The 23,946-nt window shown below is 34.4% G+C and overlaps 1 protein-coding gene, 1 non-coding gene and 1 pseudogene across 3 annotated transcripts; 1 reads left to right on the forward strand and 2 right to left on the reverse strand.

Annotated features, from left to right (window-relative positions):
• Positions 1-7,079: 7,079 nt before the first annotated feature.
• LOC122022682 (TOM1-like protein 6) lies at positions 7,080-13,389 on the forward strand. Of its 2 annotated transcripts, none has more exons than XM_042580738.1 (9): positions 7,080-7,393; positions 8,741-8,819; positions 9,268-9,366; positions 10,426-10,539; positions 11,412-11,581; positions 11,654-11,735; positions 11,838-11,923; positions 12,119-12,331; positions 12,420-13,389. In XM_042580738.1, the coding sequence occupies exons 1-9, from the start codon at positions 7,227-7,229 to the stop codon at positions 13,168-13,170; spliced, it is 1,761 nt and encodes a 586-aa protein (XP_042436672.1). In that variant the 5' UTR covers positions 7,080-7,226; the 3' UTR covers positions 13,171-13,389. The 2 variants fall into 2 exon arrangements, with proteins under 2 accessions (XP_042436672.1, XP_042436673.1); XM_042580739.1 differs by lacking the exon at positions 7,080-7,393 and adding an exon at positions 7,656-7,720.
• Positions 13,390-14,638: 1,249 nt separating this feature from the next.
• LOC122025990 lies at positions 14,639-14,740 on the reverse strand. The gene has a single exon (XR_006123977.1). It is a non-coding gene; the product is annotated as a small nucleolar RNA snoR99 (small nucleolar RNA).
• A 4,453-nt stretch (positions 14,741-19,193) lies between these two features.
• LOC122025330 lies at positions 19,194-22,485 on the reverse strand (annotated as a pseudogene).
• Positions 22,486-23,946: the final 1,461 nt, after the last annotated feature.

The raw sequence follows: 23,946 nt of genomic DNA on the forward strand, positions 1-23,946 counted from the left end.
TTCGGAAGGTGTTTCTCGGTAGTCGAAGCCTACAAGTGTTCAAACACTTGTTGCTTCGCTTCTACGAGAAAAATACCCATAAAATACATAAAAATCGTAAATTTATAGAAACTTACAGATCTGTAATTTTTATAAAAATTAAAATAAAAACAAGTACATGTTCGCACGTGGCTCTAATACCACTGTAGAGTCTTTCGGGCCGCAAAAATCGCTTTTTGTGTTGCGGAAACCCCGAAATCCCATGCTGGTATCTAGAGCCAATCATATGATGATTGTTGTATGGACTTATTGTATCATATTCCTATATATATAAAGGTTTTTGTTTTGGTTATTATACTTACTTGTATTGGTGCCAAATAACTAAGTATAATAGCGTCCTTGAGTAGAAGGTTCTTACCTATATCAATCGATTGGTTGAATCGATAGTGAGATGATATAGGAAACGCTACTCTTAATCATTCCTAGTCAAGTATTAACATTCAGGGACAATGTTAATACGATGATACTAGCATGTAGGTCAACTCGATGACTTGATCTCACAAGTCATGGATATAGAGATATCAAGTTGACACGTGGGTATGCATTGGAGAATGTATACTGAATGACCCACCATGAGAAAGTATCATGGATCGTTATATGAGTATCGTATACTTTCTCATGTGGTTATTAGTATGACTACTAGTCCTTGGACCTGAAGTCACCATGGTTCCCTACATAAGGAGTTGCATACTTTGGCTTCGTCAAACGTCATCTGTAACTGGGTGGACTATGAAGGCGATTACTGGATATGTAACAAAATATGCGGAGGGATGTGAGTGATGTAGATGGGATCTATCCCTCCTATATGACGGGAGTGACATCATTATTCTTGATAGAGTGAGACCACTAAGTGCATGACCATGCCCAAATGAGTCAATATGAGATATTGAGCTCATTTGATTAGAGTGAGTCTACTTGGAGTTCAAGATTTAGATTGATTAGAGGATGACACGGTCTATGCCTCACTTTGATCAATCTAGATGTCAAGGATAGAAGGACATTGTCATATATTGTGAAGAGTCACAATTAGTAGTCACAAGGTGATGTTGGATCTCAACATTCTTGTAACTTGGGTAGTAATGATGTGTTGCTAGATACCGCTCATTACTTATACTTCTAAATGAGTTTAGGAGCATTGCCAACGTTACAAGAACCTATAGGGTCACACACAAAGGACAATTAGATGGAGATTTAGTTCATATGATGAACCAAGAGGATTAGGTTCATGTGATGAACCGAATTGGATTAAAAGTAATCCAAATTAGATTAATTGAGTAAGACTTGATTGAGTTAGACTTGAGTTAGACTCAAGTGAGGCTAGACTTGAGTTAGACTCAAGTGAGGCTTAATGATGATATTTATTGAATTTTGAATTCAATGATAAATGAAATTCAATTTGAATTTTAGATTCAAATTTCGAATGAGTTTCAAAATGGTCATTTAATGAAGAATGAATATTCATTAAGACTCATTAATGAAGCTTATTAATGGTGTTAATGAGCATTAAGTATTTTCATCTAATGAAAATACTTAATTGTTCGTGTTAGACATTTTTTTTACTCTTATTTTATAATCGATCATTATTATTCCTCCTTGCTTCTTCTTCTCTCCCTCTCCTCCTCCTTGGCCGAAACCCTCAAAGAGTGCTAGCACACTCTAAGGTTTCCTCTCCACCTAATTGTTCGTGTGGATACACATAGAGGGGTGTTCACTTAACACCCTTGAGATCCGGCATCTTCTTGGACGAGCGGGATAAGCGAAGGGCTTCACATCAAAGGTATATACTCCCAAACATGTAGATCTAAAGTAGATCTAGGATTAGAAAATACGTACATGAAAATTTTAATATTCGCACGGATCCAGTGGCATGAGATTTCGGGGTTTCTGCAACGCAAAAAACAGTTTTTGCGGCCCGAAAGACCCTACAATATTTGTTTTACAACAATTACAGGAATATAACCTATGTTGCAGTATAGCTCAATTGATTTGACTTTGATCTCTAAAGTTTACTGAAGAAGAGTTTATTATTGTTTGATTCATGAGTTATCATTCTCTCTGGTTACACAACTTTCATATCTATTTTTAGTTTCACCAAAACCAATTTCCCAAATTTTGATAAGAAAACCCAAAAATAGTTTTAAATCTAGAATTTACACAGACATATTAGTTATCCCTGAAAAAGATATGACTTGGAACTCCTTACTATAACTCTTCTCTTGAGTTTTAATGGATTCTCGATCATAAATAATTTGAAGTGTCGCGTGACATGCAAAGGTCACACCAGTCATCCCAAGGTCTATTATATAAAGTTTGGGGGAAAATATTCAAGTTGTTTTTCTGTTACCGGTCGACTGGTAAAGTCATCAGTCGACTGGGATCTATGAAAAATCGACTATTATACCCTAACGACTCAATACCAGACGATTGATGAAGACACTAGTCAACTAGTCTACTTCGATTGAGAGAACAAAAATATTCTATTCTCTCCCAGTCGACTGATGAACATACCAGTCGACTGATCACCCTAGGCTAAGCAAACAAAAGCTGACACTTGTTGTTTCTCAATCACCAGTCAACTAGGACATATATCAGTCGATTAGACATATATCATTCAACTGGTAAACCCTAGCACTAGGGTTTTTACAGCAAGTACAATCACTCAGCACTCGTCCTTGCCCGCACAACTTGACTTTGCCTTTTAGCCTCATTCATCAACCTTGTTTTCCTCATCCTTCACGCTTTGCCTTCAAGAACTTCCTTCGGCCTTGTCCTTGTTATCGGATCTTTCATTGCCAAGAGGCTCCTCACCTCCGCGACTTCAACCTTGCCAAGAGCTTCTTGCTCCGAGACTTCATCCTTGCCAAGAGCTCCTCGCTCTAGGAATTCATTTTTACCAAGTCGCACTTGGACTTACGACATGCCAAAATCACACTTAGACTAACTTTTGCCAATATCACACTTGGACTTTTCCTTTACCAAGATCACACTTGAACTTTCTTGTTATACCTGTCACCTACACACTTAACAGTGCATATCAAATATAATAAATAATCTAACTTAAACCTTTGTCCCAACATTAAAACCTAGAGTCACACTGATTGTTCCAACACTAGGTTGTAACTAAATAAATTTTTTTGTCCTCTTACTTATTTTATATTATTGTTTTTAATTATTGTGCTTAATTAATATAAGGTTTTTGTTCTATTCAAATAGTAAGAGAATTTCTCTAATTTATTTTCAGGTTATTCAACCCCCTCTAGTAGGCCAACCTAAACAATCAATTGATTGCAACTAACTCAATCAACCAAATTCATTTAATTAATCAAATTAATTCAACTATTCAATAAACTTAATCTAATTTGTTCTAATCATAAAGTTAATTCAAATAAAATTTAATTAAAACTTATTAATACTAAACTAATTAATCAAACTCAACCTAAATCAAACTCAACTTAAATCAAATTTAATTTATTTAACATATTTAATCAATTAATCCAATTAAGTCAACCTAATTAATTTAATTAAAACTTAGTTAACAACTATTTAATTAAATCCAAAAATTTACTTAATTAATCTAATTAATAGACTCAAAACTAAGTAATTAACTTAATTAATTAAAAATAAATAATTTAACTTAATTAATTCAAACGGTACTTAATAATTCTACTTTAATTAATTAGTTAAAAAATATTTAATTAATCAAACTTAATTTATTATACTAGATTAAACCCGAAATTGAATTAAATTCTAATCAATTAATTTAAATTAATCTAAATCAGTAACTCAATAAATTAAAACCTTATTAAACAAATTAACTTAATTAATTTAATCAACTTAACCTAGTTAATCGATATAACTAATTACTTAATCTAATTAATTAACTTAATCAATTAAACATAATTAACTAACTTAATTAATCTAACTATAAATTTAATTCAATCTGATTAATTTAATTAAAACTTAATTATTCAAATTCACTTAATCTAATTAGAAAAAAATATAATTAATCTATAACTAATTCAAATTCAATAAAATTATATTATTCAGAATTAAAGAACAAATTATTATACTTTCCATATTAAATTATACAAAATCAACTGCTTAGACTCTAGGATAACCTTTTAAAAAAGCGAATATGTTTTTAAATACAAAATTTTCTTTCTTCCAAAATTAAAATGTATATTTTAAGGGCTAAAATTCTTTTTCAAAAATTCTCGTTGAGTTAAAAATATTTTTGAAAATTCATATTTAATACTTAAGAAATCTTAATCAGAATTTTAAAGCCCTTTTACTAATATTTTTTAAAAAATATTAAAAATTATGAAACTTGAAAATATCTGTTAAAGTGTGTTTTCGAATAATCATCTTTTAGAAAAATTTTCAAAATGCCTATTTTTGTTGTTTTTTAAACCCATATTTTTCCTCTAATAAATTTTTTTAATCTATGTTAAAGGGGAAAACCAAAAAAAAAGTTAAAGTAGATTATTTTTAAATAAATAAATGTGTGTGAAAATTCTATACTTTGAAAATTATATATTTAAAAATTCTATAAAATCTATACTTATTTCATTTAAAAACTCTACTTGACAAGTCTGATTGGAAAATTTATATTTTCTAACATCAATGATTTTAAAAGTTCATTTGAAAAACTTAGCAGATGATGTTTTATTTTGTCTTCTGTTCTTTTTATGTATATTAGAGGGGAGACGAGATTAATAGTTAAGGTTCCTTAAGACGTTCATTTTAAGGGGAGTATTTTTTTATCCCATTTACTTTATATATGCTATGTAATTATTTAATTTTAAATTAAGTAGACATAATTAAAATGAGGGAGATTGTTAGTGCAAGAAATATCAGATAATTAAATCTGATTTTGATGTTAGTAAAGGTTCAAAGTTAAGATTTCTTGTTATCTAATGATGTTGATTAAGTGTGCAGAAAAGTCCTAGTTAAGGTTACACAATGAAGCCCTAGTCAAATGATTGGGCAGGTTGTGTACACCAGATAGGAGACCAGATCTCTTGGTCCACATTTTCATGGACCAGGGGATAGACTACATGGAATTACGGTCAGATCGTGGCGGTGATCTGATCGCAATTGATTGCGATCTGTCCCTAGGTTCACTATCCCCCCCCCCCCCCCCCCTCACAAGGTTATAGTTTGGGTTGAAGCGGGTGGCCGGAGGCCGCCTGAAGGTCGCCGGTGGTGGGCAAGTGACCAGGTTGCTAGTCGCCGAGCGGAGGGTGGCCTTTGGACGACCTCCGGCCATCCGTCCTGATCCAAACTATAATCTGGGAAAAACGATGAACCCAAGGAGGGATCGCAATCAATGGCGGTCGGATCGTCGTCACGATCCGGCCACAATTTCATGTGGTCCAGCCCCCTGGTCCACAAAAATGTGGACCAGGAGATCTCCCCCCAACAAATAGAAGTCTAGGCGGAGTGAGGATTGAACGTCTAGTAGAAGTCTCGGAGGTTAAGATCAGAGGCTGAGCAAAAGTCCAAACAAATGTTTAGCAAGGTAAATTCTCATGAGAGAAATAGGTAAGGACGTGTCCCCTGTCGAGGGAATAATAGACATCGATCTGACCTAGGATTTCAGTGAAATCCAAAAGTTAGGATCAGACAGTCCAAGACTATCAATTTATATTATTTCATTTATATATATTTGTTTGTGCTAATTCTATATTGCAGAATTAACAAAGTCTGGAAAAGTTGATCTAGACGCTTTAATAGATCTAGATGCCTCAAGTCGATACAGGCGCCTGAAAGGTGTTCAGGCGGCTCAATCAACTCGGCACGCGGAGCAAGGTGAGGTGGCGGCTTCTGGTTGATTGACGCACGTTAGATCCAGGCGCCTTAAAGAAATTGAGGTGCTTAGAACCGAATAGAAGCGATCAAGAGGAGTTGTGCTCAGCACTCGCTATGTTAGCCATTGAGGTGCCTCAAAGGGATAGAGATGTCTGGGCGTGGACAATGCTTCTATTGAGACGCCTCTAAAGCATAGAGGCGCTTGGATCATCTTTTATAAGGAAGGTTCGAATAGAGCTTTTAGTCATTAATTTTAATCAAGTTCAAAAGCTCAAACGTTCATCGTGCTGCTCTAACTTTCGACTACGACATTGCAACGTTGCTTCGATAACTGTGCTCGACATCATAACTTTATTTTTATCGATATAATTTATTTTAAACAAAATTATAATAATTTTTTTATACTTTTTCTTGTACTTATCAAATTGCTAATGGATTCTCTAATGAAAATGATCATTAATAATACAGATCTTGAAATAGGAGTCGTCACGTGCTAGTAAAACTAAAAATATTGGTATTATCTTTTTTCGGCTACTTTTATTACTCCGGATTTTTTTATGAAATAAGTGAAAGACCATAGATATTATTCACCCCTGTAGTAATACTACTCTCTCGATCCAACACCAATTAATTAGTGGAGTCATGGCCAAGTCATTGATGGCTATTAGTCAAACATTCAATTTATCATCAATTAATATGGATGGTAGACTAAAAGTAAGGTTAATTTAAGGAGGAGGAAAATTCGGATGCATTATCAAGTTTAAAAGTTTTATTCTCACACGTGGCATCTTGAAAGGTCAATGATCAACCAATCAAATAAGGAACTTTTGAAGAAAAAAATTATGAACCTTATTTTGTCAGGTTAGTTGAAGTCAACGAATAACCATAAAGTTATTCACATTGTGAATTAGTATGCAATTAAGCCTAATCCAATTAACTTACTTTATTCTTCAAAATATTATCTTTTTAGAAAATTAATGATTATTACTTAAATTATTGAGATTTTTAGTAATTTGGTATGAGCTTCTTTTAATTATTATTAAATTATTTAGATTGTCTCTAATTGTCTCTAAATAGCTTCTTCCATTGACTCACCCCTCCCTCTGCAACTCCCTCTGTCCAAGTAAACAATGCGTATACTGTCGTTCTTTCCTTCCACTCATCCCTTTTCTCGCCCTCCAAGTAAACAAATAATTAGTTTATTTATTTATTTATTTATATGACTCTGGGTTCTTCCAAGTCTTCGGTCATCGTTTCCGGGTGGAATATTTACTGTTCTGCTTCGTCTCAACTTCCTCCATTCCGATTCTTCTTCTAGTCTCCTCCTCATCTTCTCTCCTCTCCTGAGGGATCCTCTGAGGAGACAGCGAGCCGAGATGATGCCCTTCTCCTCCTCCTCGTTGCCGCAGAGAGCGGCGGCGGCGGCGCCCGGCCGGGTCGAGAAGCCTGCGGTCCGAGTCGAGAAGGCTACCAGTCATCTCTTGGTCGGCCCTGATTGGACCATGAATATGGACATCTGCGACACCGTCAACAACGATCAGTGGTAAGCGCTTTTCGAAGCACGGAGACTCGTCACTTGATTTCACTGCATCAAGGAATCCCTCTTTCGATCGTACTTTTTTTGGGAGGAAGTTAGTTGGTTACGATCCTGAGATTCTGAAACCCTCTTCTTGTTGTTTGTTTTCTTCGGATGTTTTGCTTTAAGAAGGTTTATGCCTGGCGATTTCTTTCGTTGAACTTTTCCTCTTGATTTTTAGCTGAAATTTTTGAATTTTGAAGGTGTTATTGTTGGCGTGCTGAGAATACTTATGAGTTTCTGGATGGTAGCTAGGAATAATCTGGTTATGCTGGAATTGATGGCACAAGGAAGGTTAGGAACCTCTTTGGATGACCTGATCGTTCTAGTGTCTTTAGGAGCACGCGACTAGTTATGTACAAAAGCTATTGTTTGATCCTGCCAAAAGATAACACGCTAGTTATATGTTAACAACGTATTTAATCTCCTGGTCGGACTTGTACTAGGCTTAGGAAAGAGTTCCGAGCGGAATTCTAATTCAGAGCAGCTATATGTTGAGTAGTAACTTTCTATATAGTCTTTCACTTATCTAGCAGCTATATGTTAAAGACGATGTTCTAGAATATTGCATGAGAAGTTCACAAAGTCCAAGATATGATTTTATTCCTTGAACGTTGTATCATGACCAGATTAACTAATTAGGATAATGCTACCCCTCTGAAATTAGGAGTCTAGGACCAAGCCATCTTTCACTATTTTTCCAGTTATTGTTCTGTCTTGCACTATTGTCGCATCTAGTCCAAAATTGTGAAGTTATCTGATCTTGTCAAGGCTGAAGAAGGTAGCCAACTGATAAAGACTCCACATGCCTGTCTTTCACCATTGACCGTATTAGACAAGGATAAAAGTCATGTTTGATATATGTAGTCTTTCCCCGCCAAAGTGATTGAATTCATACCAGAAGCTAAAGTAAGCAGATCAGCTATAAAAGGTTGGAGCTATGTATTAGTGTACCCAGCGCCATTTTAATTATATATATATATACACACATACAACTATTTATCTCATCAGTCCTAAATTTTCAAATCAAATTCCACTATCATACCCGGGATCTTTTTTGTTGCTTTTCGTTAAACAATTTCTATCCTGGGTAGATTATAATTCCTGGCTCGCTTGTCTTAACTTTGCCTTTTAAAACTTGTCAATTTGAATTTAGGCTCCTAACTGAAAAAGGATTGAAAGCATAAACATTTTACTGAAATTTTCCTCCATTCTTCTACTGATACATAAAGTCAAAGGCCCACAACATTTACCTGATATTATTCTCTCATTATCATTGAGTTGTTTCTGAAATTCATGTTTTTCTTAAATCAGGCAAGCCAAAGAAGTGCTTAAAGCAATTAAGAAACGGTTACAAAACAAGAATCCAAAGGTTCAGTTTCTAGCTTTGACGGTAGGTGCTAAGTTCTCTGGATGAGAAAGATTTACTCTGATTCTTTTTCTTTTGATTTGATATATATGGATACATGTGTCTATATCAGTCTTATTCATGGATTGCTGAAAATGTGCAGCATCCCTATTTGCCACTGTCATTGTACGAGTCTACTCCTTTTTGTGTATGACATTGCCACTCCCTTTGGCAGTATCTACTAATTCAAAACTTAATTGGAATTGTCCTAATAATTAAAGTTTGGTTATCTTATCTATGTGATTCTATTGAACTTGGCTGGTAGAAATCCTAGGATCAAAAACTCAATCTAGCAACCATGTCTATGTTGCATGGCCTTTCATTTTGCTAACAAGTGTTAGAATGAAAGACATATGAATTAATGCATTGTAGAAGGCTGAAATCTATCATAAATTTGGTTCTGAAATGTTAGCAATTTGTTCCACTCTTGCAGCTGTTGGAAACAATGGTAAAAAATTGTGGCGAGTATGTACATTTTCAAGTTGCTGAACGGAAAATTCTTGAAGAAATGATCAAAATTGTTAAGAAAAAGGTTAGTATGTCTTCTTTACTTTAATTCCATCTTGATATATGAACACTGTTATGTGGCCAATCAGAGGTCTATTGCATGTTGCTTAAAGTTTGTACTCTGAACGTACATCTTATTATTTAGAAATGGATATATATTTACTAGAGCAAATGAAACCATTTGGCTAGTGAGAGATCTCTTGCTTTAAGAAGATTTTGCCTTTTCCTGGGGTTTCATAAGTATAAATGAACAAGCTATTGCTAGAAGGTTCTTTCAGGTCATAATATTTTCAGTACTTATATTTGTTCAAGTGCATGATCTAGCTAAATAAACTGATTACTGAAACAACTTTAAAAGAAAGAATGTTTAGATTTTTGTTTACCTCTCTCCAACTCATGTATGATTGAGCACTTTTTTGTTTTTGTATTTTTTTTTATTGATTAATCCACTTGCTGTAGTTCTGCGATAATTTTGAAGACCAATTCACTGGCAACCTTTTCTCAATAATTTTTTTTATGTATCTCGTGCTTATCCATAGCATATTTAAAACATAATGGCTATACTTTTCAAAGATTCTAGGAATTTTTTGGATCATACGATAGCAAGACAAATAAACAAGTACTGGAAATTTTTGTACTTCTTCTAGAAGGTTTCCTATGCTTAATTTAGAAGCTATAGCTGAAAGATTTGGGGGATAAATGTCTTTTTCTAGTTTTAATTGTTCCGCAATGAGAAATCTGTTCGTAATATCTTCTTAACAACCTGGTTGGTATAATATTGAATTTTTTTTTGTTTGTGGAAAATGATTTATTTTGGGTACTTTTGTATGCATCTGAGTTGGTTGTGATATAATTTCTTAAATGTTTTAATGTAACCTTTATCCTTATATAACTCTATGGTAGTAAAAGGGAAACACATAACTAATACGTTTTGAAATTCAAATAACCAGCACTTGATGTAATTTTAAATGGATAAATCATGGACAATTATCTATTTGGATCATTTTGTATGTACCTTTGTTATCTAAATTAACATCATAGCTAAATCATTTTGATTGTACTTGCTATCTTGAATGCCACACAGACAGACATGCAAGTACGGGATAAAATTTTAGTACTACTGGACTCTTGGCAAGAAGCATTCGGCGGGCCTAGCGGAAAGTATCCTCAGTACTATTGGGCGTATATTGAATTGAAGGTATGAGCCATCCACTACTTGTAATGCTAAGGTTGATAAAAAAATGTTTGTGTTCCTAAGATCTCATTCCTTGGTTCTTTATTGTCTCGATTCATATTTGTTGAACACAAACATTGACATGTTGATACTTTTCTCTTTCTCAATTGCAATTTTGTGAAATGAGCATGTATGCCACAGATGATAAGGATTTTCATTTCTACCACTTTTAGTTTACTTTTATAGTTATGATAACATTGGCTCAGCCAAATTGCTTTTTAGTAAAAAGGCTACTTTATAAATTGTAAATTTGGTTGAGGTGCATACTCATTTTACTTGTATAAAATATCAATGTGAGAATGCAGAGATGAATAAGTGGAGTTACTAAATAAAGGATAAAATGAAAATATTAATATTTAAGAGCCATAAGTGTAGCTCCGATGCATAAGTAAAAGAGAGAAAATAGATTGGCATTGAATAAACATGTTAAAATGCAAATTCTATAGTTTGAAGAATTTAATCCATTTGAGATGTGTAAGAGGTAGAAGGAGACCGAGGAGGATATATGTTAATGTAATAAAAAAATAATTGTAAATTTTAATATCACTAGTGATGTATCTTGGATATAGCTCAATGAAGGATAAGGTTCATACAGCCCACCCCAAATAATCATTTTTATTATGCATTATTATTTTGATTGGTATCCTGACATTGGCAAGATTCCTGACTTACAAGTAATTGTACATTCCTCTCTCCATTCTGTTCAACTGCTTAATTCTGAAACTCTGCCTTACATGTAATGTCTTTTATGCGAAAGCATTTCTCTCTTGATTCCCACGAGTATGTTTTATGGAGTTCGTGAAAAAATAAAATGCTGTTTGATATCTGTGTTACAGAGATCTGGAATAGCTTTTCCACAAAGATCAGCAAATGCTCCACCAATATTCACTCCTCCTGTTGCACGTTCAGAATTAACATCTGCGTATCACCAATCAGGCGTTGGAGTTCCAATAGCTACTTCTGTAAGCCTCAACACAGCAATGGCATCTGACACAGGAAATCTAAGGTGTGTGATTGGCATAAATAATAGTAAGGCAACTTCTGATACTTATTCTCATGTTTTGTGTCCTCTCTGTAGTCTATCAGACTTTAGTCGCATCAGGGATATGATAGAGCTATTGCGGGAAATGTTACAGGCAGTCAACCCAAATGACCGTGAGGTGGGTGTTGATTTTTCGCCTGATCTTCTTCATTCATACATGACCTTTTTCTGTTCTTTCATGGTCGTGTAGTTAAGGCCTAAAAAATGCATTTTTAAGCAGGCTGTGAGAGATGAGTTGATCGTTGAGCTAGTGAACCAGGGTCGCTCTAACCAAAAAAAGCTTATGAACTTTATTGGATCTACCGGGTAAGTAGATCTCGTCATGATTGTAATAATAGTCAAGAACAAGTGGAACAAACAGCTGTTGCCACATTCTATGTTCGATCAAGTATCCTCTAAGTACATATTCAATATGAATTTGATAATTGAATTTGGTGATGGCAAATGGCGTAGGAGTTTTTGAGTGTTCAGTTTGAACTATGAAAGATGCTACAAATGCAGGGATGAAAAGCTATTAGGGGAAAGTCTGGAACTGAATGATGAGTTGCAAAGTTTGCTTGCAAGACATGATGCCATAGCTGCTGGAACTCCTTTGCCTTCTGAAACATCAAAGTCACAACCATCCGCTACAAAGCCTATCGAGCCTCCTCCATTCAAAAGTAATCCAGCTGAAGATGATGAATTTGAAGATGACTTTGATGAATTAGCTCGCAGGTCCAGATTAGATAATTTCATTCAGATCTGTGTTTCAATGATCATTCTGTTATTATGCATAAAACTCAGATGTGTTTTGCTTCTTCAGGAACTCGAAGCTTAAGCAAGTTACTTCAGGGAATAATACATCAGTTAACAGCTCTGACTCCCTTGCGTCCTATCGGAGTGATATAACCACTGTGACGGAGTCAAGCACTTCATCCTCTACGATGAGCAATGCATTGGTTCCAGTTGACTACCCACTTGATCCACCACCTCCTGTTAAAGTCCAAAAGGAAGAGCAAGACATGATTGACCTGCTGAGCATCACTTTGTCAACTTACTCTTCATCACCGAGCACACCGACGACTCCTCCATTAGTTTCAAACCAACAATATGGAGCACCTGCAACTCCAATTGAACCGAGCTACTCATACTACTCACAGCCTTCCTATGTTCCAGTAGCCAATCATGGATATGCACCCTACAACAGCTACGTCGCGCCTTGGGCACAGCAGGTGCTATCTCCACCCATAACGCAGCCTCAGAAGCCCCTTCAGTATTCCCCTTCATGGACTGCTGCCAATGTTAGCTCGCCTCAGACTGTTAATCTGCCTGCTTATTCTTCTAGGCCTCTGCAGAACTACAACTCGTTTGGATCTAGAGCAAATGGTTTTACTGCTGCTGCCGGTGTAGGGGAAACACCTGCTAATGCAAACAGCTCTGCGTCGTATGTGCTTCCCAACAGATTGTTTGAGGATTTGATAGATTTCAGAAGCTCAACCACGGGAACAAAAACAAGCACCAGATCGCCTTTTTCAGGTGCATCGGAACAACCTATGATCAGTCAGAAGAAATAAATAATAATGCCTTTAAATTTGTTAAGTAGAATACATGTTTGTATATATATATATATATATATATATATATATATATATATATATATACATTCTGATTGCCTATTGCTGTTTCGTATACAGTTAGTTCGATCTCACTCGAATGCAAACATTTTATTTATGTACAGTATGAAACACGTGTAGTATTAGATCGTATGATGATGAGATTGGATTTGTGTACTAGCTTTCACGCTGCCTCCTTTCAATATTTCATTCAGTGTGTGGATTGTTAGACTAACGGATTTTACTATGCATTTATAATTAATTCAAATAGAAATTTATAAGTTTTTACTCGAAGTTGAATGGCTTAAAAGAACAATATATAGATTCTTTGAAAATGCTATGAAAATCCTATAATATTCATAAACCCAATAGAGAATGAAAAATAAGTGACCCATATAGAGCTTAAATAACCAAATTAAATCATTCAAATTTAATTATGCATGCATATGAATGCTCCGAGTTTGCAATACAATCCCCTTAAAAAAATCGACTTTACATGACCCGTAAAAAAAGGATTTAAATCCTTGAATATTACAACAAATGCTATTGGAATAGTACCCAATTATTCATCACAACTGAGTATGTACAAAATATACACAACAGCAATGTTTTATAGACAATTGACAGTAATCAGATATAATCTAATTGAGATTGTAATAGTGTGCCTGCCCTGAGACGTGCAAGTTTGGCCTTGCACAACAAAAGTGATCAAAAAGCATACCTGAAACCTGAAAATAGGCTAATAGAACTTTGTTAAACCAAGATATATCTTATCACAATGCACTTCTAATTAACCTCATAATCCTCAAGGAAAAATACTATATGTACAGAATAGTGTGATGGTAGTACTAGAAGCTGAAGAACAGTCCCTAGTGATACACAACATGCCTTGCACACAATGTTATTAAAACAAGCAGTCATGTTCACATAAGTTTGACTTTGTGATTTAAATATCACAAATTTGATCTAAACATTTAGGTAATTGTCCATAATGGTATATGAAGCATCCAACTAAGAATTTGATTTCAGTATGAAAAAGAAAAAAACTTCAAAAAAGTAGATATAGAAACCAAATAAGAAGTCTCGGAAGAATACTAACAGAAATGGTACAAATGCCACCTGTGTAACTTTCCACCTTGAATTTATAAATGAATACACTATGGATATGCTAATTCCAGTGATATGCTAAATGTTTCATAAAACAGTGATAAGAGATCTGAAACTAGAAATGTCAAGTATAGCATAAGAACTTCGATTCATGATCATAGCATTTTCAGAAAGAAACAAAAAAAAAGGGAACTTGCACTTGACTTGGAACTTCTAGCACAAAGGGCCATTGAACAGCAAGATACCAAGAAAAACATCGAAAAAAGACACATAATTTAAGATATTGCGATGAAGTAACAATACCAAAAGCAGCCTCTCAAAGAAATGTTTCATCTTTAATGATCAGCTAAAGGATAAGATAAATTAGCTAACAAAGTGAAATGGATGATCTTTGAATGTTTGGGACCAGTTCATCCCATAGTATACGTAAATAACCAATGGGGCAGACGTCCAGTCCCATATCACCTATTGAAGCCCTAACACATAATCAACAAAATGCGAACATAAACGGTTACTAAACGCCTCGAACAGTAACAAGCTAAGCAGTAACCGAGCAGACAAAGCTAATACTCGAATAATTAGTCACCAGAGGGATTAAAAAAAAGAGAGAACTTGTAAATAAGATGGTAATGTGCACCAGCAAGAACTCAACTCCTACAGAATGGTTTGTAGTTGCTGTGTTGTTAATCTTGCTTGTGCTATGAAAAAAAACGTTAATTTACGCTTTCCTTGACACATCCATTGCAAAGAATGTTCACAACGAATGTAACGCCTTTGAAAGCGATCATCAAAACCACAGAAGAGTTGAGCAATCACAACGAAACAAACCCCTTCAGGGAAGAAGAAACACGATCAAAACCAAGATCCCGACACGAACCTGCGCGACGGCTATACCTCGAGGAGCAGCGTTCTAGGGTTAGGCGCAGTGAAGGCTGAACGTGTATTTAAAGCAGCAGTCGCAGTTCACTAGGTGTAGAGCGTGCGGGTCACGTGATACGCTTATTGGGCTTAGTTGGAGGCCCAAATCCACTTATATTGTCGATGGAATATATAAATATTTAATAATTATAATTAAATTAAAAAAAATACAACATAATGATACAGTCATTTGGCCTGCCATCTACATAATTAAGCATACAAAATTAAGAAATAATTAACAACAACAAAAATAAAAATTTATAAATAATACATTAAAATTAATTGTATAAGTTGGGGAATATCCACTGCGAGAGCATCTCTCCTTGCTTAACAAACTGGGCATCATGTATCAACGGATTCTCCACTCTACTCGGAGGGGACCCACAGTAGCAAGATGGTGTACACCCCGTGCTATTGGAGTCTCTCTGTGGGTCCTCCTGATTACAATTCAAATGTAAAAAATGATAATTATGTTCTTTTTTTTTAAATCAATTATTAGTGTTTTTTTGAAATGTAAGCAAAAGAGGTGTTTTATTATGGTTCAGCAAACTATAAGGGTTAAAATGTTAATTATTTTTAACGAAGACAATGAAAATACCTTATTTGATATCGTGTCCGAAGCCCTGTTGCTTGCTTGATGACTCGCATTGCTGATCAATTTAAATGCATTAAATTTAACTCAAAAACGTTTTTGATTTTTTTTTAATTTAGAATATATATTGGAGCAAAGCAGAAAATCGTAACATCCGAACGACTAACCTGTGGTGACAACAATAGAGTGGGGATAGGAACTCCCTGTCGGTGGTGGAAGATCGTCGTGGCGTGGGGCAGACCGGTGGAGATGCATATGCCGCTGGCTCCGCTCCGACGCCTACACGGAGGTGAAACTCGATCGTGTTCATCTCCCGCTTCAACATGCTCGCACAGCACTCAACTAATTAATTTACCGATAGTCCGGTCTATAGCGCAATTAGACGGGGCAGTTGATTGCCATTTAAGGAAACCTTTCTGTGGAACAGGGAGAGGAGAATCAGCCATAGAAGCGAGGAGGAAGCAAAGGGTCGAATCTAGAGGTTCCAAATTTCCAATAAGTCAGGAAGATCGCATGAGATGGCCATGAGTAATGCATTCATGTGGACTTGTCGCCATTTTTCCCTCGGAAAATAATTTGTTAGATTTGATGTGATTGTAATTTTCGTTTTTTTTTATGAAGCAGATAGCACTACCTCTGATAGTGCGTTCTCATTTTAATTAAGCAATTATTATGTCCCCTCACCTCCAATTATGGTATAATGATAGGACATCTAAATTATCATCCAAGTATCGATTTGAGCTGTAGTTTTTCATTTTAATTAAGCAAGATAAATTTTGAAATTAATTTATAATCGATGGTTGGTCGAATAATTACATGATAAAAGATTTTTTTTTTCCTAAAAATATGTCTTATTAAAAATTCATTTCTTACATTATTATAATAAAATTATCATTCTTTAAGTAAGATTTGACGTGACCATACAGTCCTTGAGTTCAGGGGAGATCATTAAATTAATTGGAATTAGATTTAAGAAAATTTTAAATTACTATATTTTTAAAGCAAATTGCTTTTCTCCCCTTCACACGCGCACCCCCTCCTCTCTTTCTCTCCCTGCCAAAAGACCATTCTACCCTCTATCTTTTTTTTTTTTTTTTTTTTTTTTGATTTTATTTTTAATTTTTTTAATTCATACTTATATATTTTTAATTTTTAAATTTTTTTAAATTAATTTTTTTATTTTTTTATTTTTTTATTCATACTTATATATTTTTAAATTTTTATTTAGTTTAATTTTATTTAGTTTTATTTTTAAAATTAATTTTATTTTTAATTTTTTTCATTCATACTTATATATTTTAAAATTTTTATTTAGTTTATATATTTTAAAATTTTTATTTAGTTTAAATTTTTAATCAATTTTATTTATTATTTTTCATTAATACTTATATATATTTTTAATTTATTTAATTTTATTTTTTAATTAATTTTGTTTATTATTTTTTCATTAATACTTATATTTTTTTTAAATTTTAATTAATTTTTATTTAGTTTTATTTTTAATTAATTTTATTTATTATTTATTTAATTTTTTAATATTTATTTAGTTTTATTTCTTTAATCAATTTTTAAGATTTCTATTTTTATATGTTTTTATGTTTTTTTTTTGTATTATTACATGTACTCTTCATTTGAAAAAAATATGTTTATTCCTAAATTATGAATGTATTCATTATTAATTGGTAGTATTTTTTTAAATTTTAAATATAAACTAAAAATAAATAAAAGATTATAAACATGTAAAAAAATTATTGAAAAAATAAAATTGATAAAAAATTGATAAAGAAATTGATTAAAAAATTTAATAAAAAAATAAAATTATAAAAAATCAATTGAAAAAATATAAGTATTATGAAAAAAATAATAAATTAAATTAATTAAAAAATAAAAAAACTAAATACAATTTATATAAAATTGAAAAATAAAGTATTGGTAAAAAATAATTAATTAAATTAATTAAAAAATAAAACTAAATAAAATTAAAAACATAATTGTATGAGAGTTATTTTTAAATAAAATTAATTAAAAAATTAAAATTAAATGAGAATTAAATGAAATAAAAAAAATTTTAAAAAAAATAAAGAGAATGCTACATGCATCTTTTGGCAGGGAGAGAGAGAAGAGGTGGAGGGGGTGTGTGTAAGAGGGGGGGTGGGAAAAGCAGCTCTCATTTTTAAAATGACTAAAGGGCAGATTGACTTGGATACACGTGACCACATCATATTTCTCACCCCTCTCTCCCTCCGCTACGTGATATCAAGTTACGTGTTTAGTTTACCTCTTCTTGTTAATTATTATAACGGCAACAACATCCTGAATAAGACCTAAAATAAGTAATGATATAGATTATTGGACTTCTTTGTAGTCTCAATTTAAAAATTTACGAGACTTAAAATAAGTCTAATCGGACATGTCTAGATAAATTAGTGAATTTTGATCAAAACTCATTAATGGACATAGACATGTCCGATTAGATATATTTTAAGTTCTGTGAATTTCTGAGGTTGTAAGGAGTCCAACAATACTTTTCATTTCTTATTTTAACCTCCTCGGAGGTGTTACATGTTATGTTAACTTTTAGCTAGAGTGTTGTCTTGATATCCGGTAAATCAAGATTAGACCAGAGCCAGAAGATCTAAATTAGCACTATCACAGGCTTGATTTGATTCAGATCAGATCCAATGTCCGCCTGATTTAAAGAAAACTATGATCACATTCTAATTGAAAGTTGGCATAACATTGTAGCACCTTCAAGAAGCTGAAATAAGTAATGAAGGACACCAGTTGACTCATTACAATCTCAGAAACTCACAAGATTTAAAACGTGTTCAATCATACCTGTCTAGATAAATAAATTGATTTTCAGTTAAAACTCATTAATCGACTTAGACATATTTAATTGGACTAATTTAAAGTCTCGTGAATTTTTAAGGCTACAACAAATCTAATGATACTCTCTAATGCTATTTCAGTTCTCATTCGTGATAATGTTGCATTTATAATAACATAAAATAAGAAATATAATAAACACAGAGCTCAATATTACACAACGGAGAGAAGAGTCTGAGAGACATAATAAGGTCACGTGTATCCAAAGCACAGAAATTACTTTCAAATTAGATTTCTAAAAATATAGGTCCGATGCATTAGAAATTGATATGTGAAAAGCTAATGTTGATAGGAAGGATAGAATAGGAAGGTCATCTAAGATCATTCTCAAAGTATGATATGTGATTTGAGAATTTTCCAAATGAACGTGCCCTTTGGTGAATTCCTGTAAAATTAAAGGTAATTAATTAAATGGAAAATAAACAATCCAGGAAACACACAATATACTTATTGAACACTAGCAATCATTTATTTATAAATATTTTTGTGAAAATTTTGTTGTGTAAAATAAACAGTCTAAGTTACCAACAATGGCTCATGCTAACTTAGATATGCATGTCTTGCTTCAAAAACAATTTAAAAAAAAACACATTTGTAGCATAACAATATGAAAGCATGCACTCAACACAATTGTTGCTTTAACTACTTAGATAATACAAAGACTAGAGCTTGATCATGATGATCGTATCGTCGGTATGGATCTGTTTGCAAATTCTGTAAGAACATTCAACATTGGGGTTGTGGGCTATATGCGCCCGAAACCTAAGCCTCTTCTGCCATTGTGATCTCTCGGTGGCGTAAGTGAAAGCGATGATGGTGGGAGGAAGCTAGTCTTCTTGGGGACGGGCTCGGAGATGTATGGCTGAGATGCAACATGATTGAGAGCAACAACCACATTAGCAACGACGGGTCGAACATGAGGCTGCTCTTGAAGATACATTGAGGCGATGACAACCAACTCGGAGCAAAGGATCGGCCAACTCGTGGAACTTCCTTCTCTAGCTAAGGAAGGGTCTTGACTGGAAGAGAATTCAAAACAACAAATCTTCATTATCATCAGCAAGTTATATCAACTAGCTAGAGTGGCTATATGAATAATAAGTAATAAGAAAATGAATTCCAACAGCACTATCAAGAAATGGAATCCTAAGCAATAGGACAAAGAAATGTAACTTCATACCAAAGCAACTTTTCATCATAATCCTCCATTGTAATGCACTTAAATGGAAACACAGACTCATTGGGACAGAAAAATGATTCAAACTAAAATAACAATGATTAGGACTCCGTACCCAAGTCAATAGTTTTTGTTCGGAAGTAGGTTTTGATGAATCATAAATCCGTCGTCCGGTGATCAGCTCCAATAGAAGCACCCCGAAGCTATAGACATCAGATTTAAGAGTCAATTTACCACTCATCGCATAATCAGGAGCACAATAACCATATGTTCCCATCACCCTTGTGGAAACATGTGTATTGTCCCCAACGGGTCCGAGTTTTGCTAGTCCAAAGTCAGAAAGTTTTGGGTTGAAGTCATCATCTAATAACACATTCGTAGCCTTCATGTCTCGGTAAATGACGGGTGGATTTGCAACATCATGTAAATATGTCAACCCTTCGGCAACTCCTAGAACAATCTTTATTCGCGTGTTCTAGTCAAGGGGTGACTTGCCAGGAGGATCTAGGATGTGGTATTCCAAATAAAAAATCAAAAGACATTGATGCAAAGCACAATCCTAATGAACAAAAGGTGAAGTATTAGTCACAAACTCATCAGGCGAAAGTAATGAACTACCATAAAGGACATATATGTGGATCATATATTTGAATTACCGTACAAGACAACATGAAATATATTATGAACCATGCCAATTTGCCTACTCTCTTTTGTTAATTGAAACATCGACTTCTTTTTTATATTGCAGTATTAGATTAGTTGATTCAGTAGTATCCTTCGTATGCCAATTAGGAAGACATTTCAAACTAGCAATTAGTTATGGGAAAATCCATTTACATTACAATTGTTACCCAATGCCCTTACTTTATACAATGGAATTATGACAAAAAAAAAACATGTAGGATTATTCTATAGTACTAAAACTTGTCATTTCAAGGTTCAGTTACATATAAGTTTTAGTGTTAATAGTTAAGGGCGTAAAATGATAACAATTTAAAAACTATAGGAGCATTTTGAAGAATGTGGTAGATTGTTGAGGGTAAAACTAATTTTCCCTAATGACTGAGATCCTAGCAAAAACTATAAATCAGTGCTTGATAATAAACAATGAGTTAAGAATTTAGACATTGGCAGAGGAGATCATCACGTGGACTAATAACATGTTATCTGTTCTTAATTAATGGAGTAGGAGTATCCTGATATTAGTTTAATATTCAGTTAATATCATAATAACATCAGATCCTATATATAAAAGGGCAGGTCATGAACAGGGAAGACAAACCATGAGGAAGCGAGAAGCAGAGACCATAAATGTCGGTAAACTGTGTATAAGTTATTGGAAGAAAATATTTCACAAAGAATAATTTATAGTCTTAAGATAAAAGCTATTATTCTCTCATAATTATTCTAACACATCGAATGCTATAAGATCCACTATGTCCTAAGATCAGGTATATAGCAATTAACATACATTCTGAGAGAGGAGTTTACCAAACAAATGATCCTCCAAACTGCCTTTGGCATGTATTCATAAATCAGGAGCGTTTCATTGCCATCGGTCAGTATCCAATCAAACTCACAAGGTTGGCATGTCGCAAAACTATCAGCATGAGAACCTCCACTAGAAATTCTTGGTTCCTTGAAGTCCATCTCGGTTTAGCTGCTTAATGACTACCGCTTGTTGGTCCACAAGAAGTGTACTTTACCACAAGAACAACCAAAAGATTTACTTTAAGCAACGTTAATGAATTCAAATTCCATAAAAGAAAGAGGAAAAAAGGGAACAAGAATGTGATTTGCTTGGTTAGAAAGAATTCATCCCTTGTAGACTTTTCCGACCCCCCCCCCCCCCCCTTCGCCTAGCAAATTAGCTTCATTGAAATTTTGCGTGGCGACGGCGAGCTCCGGGGAAGTGAAGCTCCATGTAGCGTTGCCCTTCTCCCTGCGCATCGGTGGCTTAACTGAATTCCTAATCTCTAAACGCCAAAAGAAGTAAAATGTTGTCAAAAAAACCCATATCAAGCTCATTCTAGGTAATACAAAGCATCAGTGGAGGTAGAAGTATAGAGACCGACCAGAGGAATCATCGTCATCTATCCTGGAACTGCTTGACTCACTCTTGCGATGACATAGACAAGGGAAGCAACTCATCTAGGTCGAAATTCAGAATCCCTAGACTCAATCCGCACAAATGAAGTCCCTCAAGCCAGAAATCAATCAACCATAAAACCTACATCGCTATCTAAACCATGGGGGGAAGAAAAAAAAATAGGAAACTACTGCAACTTCCTTTCCCCATTCTCAAAACCCTTTCTCCGCCACAGTATCAACAAAAGTCGCTTTTTGGCTTACCCTGAGAAGGCTCGAAATCCAGACGGATCAATAATTAGAAATGACATCTTCAATCTGTATGAAGTCTCACATCTAGAAACAAGGGATTCTGCGGAAAGCACATGGAAATAACGACAAGAACTGCGATCCCAAGCATGAAGGAAAGGGAAAAGGTGGCAGAGACGTTGGTCAGACTCTGAGAATAATGACACTGAAAACTTATCTATTTCTCGCATTGTATTCTTCCTCATTGGCGTAGAGGAGGAGCACCGAGAGAGACAACATGGCACATTAAAAACACTTTTCTCTTAGCTATTTTTTCAATTTACCGCCCAAAGTTTATAAAACTTCATGGAGCCCCTATATTTTATAAAAAATGTTCAATCAGTAACACCGAGTCTTATTTTAAAAAAATAATTTATAAATATATCGTAGTTGGAATCGAATCACATATATCTAATAACTCGATATTTTTCACTGTATCATAGCACCCGGGACTATCCTTATATTTTACAGATGCCTATACTTAGGCAAAGATTAAATTCGAAGAGGATCACTTTAAAAAAAATTAAAACCATTATAATAATTTAGTAATTGTAACAATTATATTACCATCATTAAATATCAACTATTTATTAGCTACTATAATGACTTTTATAGCTGCTAATTAATGGTTAGTATTCTAATATAACAATTGATGCGAGGGGGGCCTAACTTGTACAAGTCAACTATCAAGGTAGATGTCAAAGTTAAGGTGGTCAATGCTCAGATAGCAAAAGGATGAACGAAAGATAATTACAATAGTCGGTCGAGTAGTCATGACTCGACCGGTAAGAGACATGTCCGAGTAGACCTCCCGTCCAGCTCGGGATGATACATAAGACAACCGACGCTCAGTACGAAATAGTGGGACGCCAAGAGAGATCGGATAACTTGTCTGAACAGAGGAGTGCATGTTACTACATAGTCACCGCACGGAAGAACAATTGAGGTCGACAGAGCGGGAGTATCTCGGTCAAGCGACTACCCTGCTCTGTTAAACAGCGGGACCTGGCCATGGACGAAACGGAGTCCCAACCAAGCAGCTACCCCACTCGGCCAAGCAACGAGACCACTGTAGTATCTCTCAAAATCCTTTTGGGAGAGAGTGACGCTGACACGAGATATAGTCGACAGGCGGATCGTACGACGGAAGCTTCTCCTGTCTCGTTAGGGATATGCATGCCCTGTTAAGGTATGTTGTTAGATGTACTTTTTTGACAGGTCCTTTCATAAGACATATTGGAGAGCATGCCCCTCGAGAAAGCGCACGTCATCCACCAGGGCTCTATATAAAGGGAGATCCATCATCGGTGGAGGTACGCGTTATCTACTATTTGCGCATAGTTTTACAGTTGCTCTGCTTTTCTCCATATTCCGGTGATTGATTTGAACGTCGAAGGTCAATGCTGGGGACCCCTTCCCTGACTCGGTACTGACATTACTTACTTTGTAGAGTGGAGTAAGGTCTATATCTGATCAGTGAAGTCGTCACATTCCCAACTTTTCATCTTACCACTTTTAGACATGATCAACAATTAAATAGTGATTGACTAGTAACTGTTGTAGTAGTAATTTTATGATGATTTTAATATAGTTTCAATTTTTTTATTAAATTTAATTTTTTTTGGACCAACTTAATAATTTTTTATTTAAAGTATTATTATATATTTTAATCATTTTT

This window comes from Zingiber officinale, chromosome 9B (genome assembly GCF_018446385.1).
Source record: "Zingiber officinale cultivar Zhangliang chromosome 9B, Zo_v1.1, whole genome shotgun sequence".
Lineage (NCBI taxonomy): Eukaryota > Viridiplantae > Streptophyta > Magnoliopsida > Zingiberales > Zingiberaceae > Zingiber > Zingiber officinale.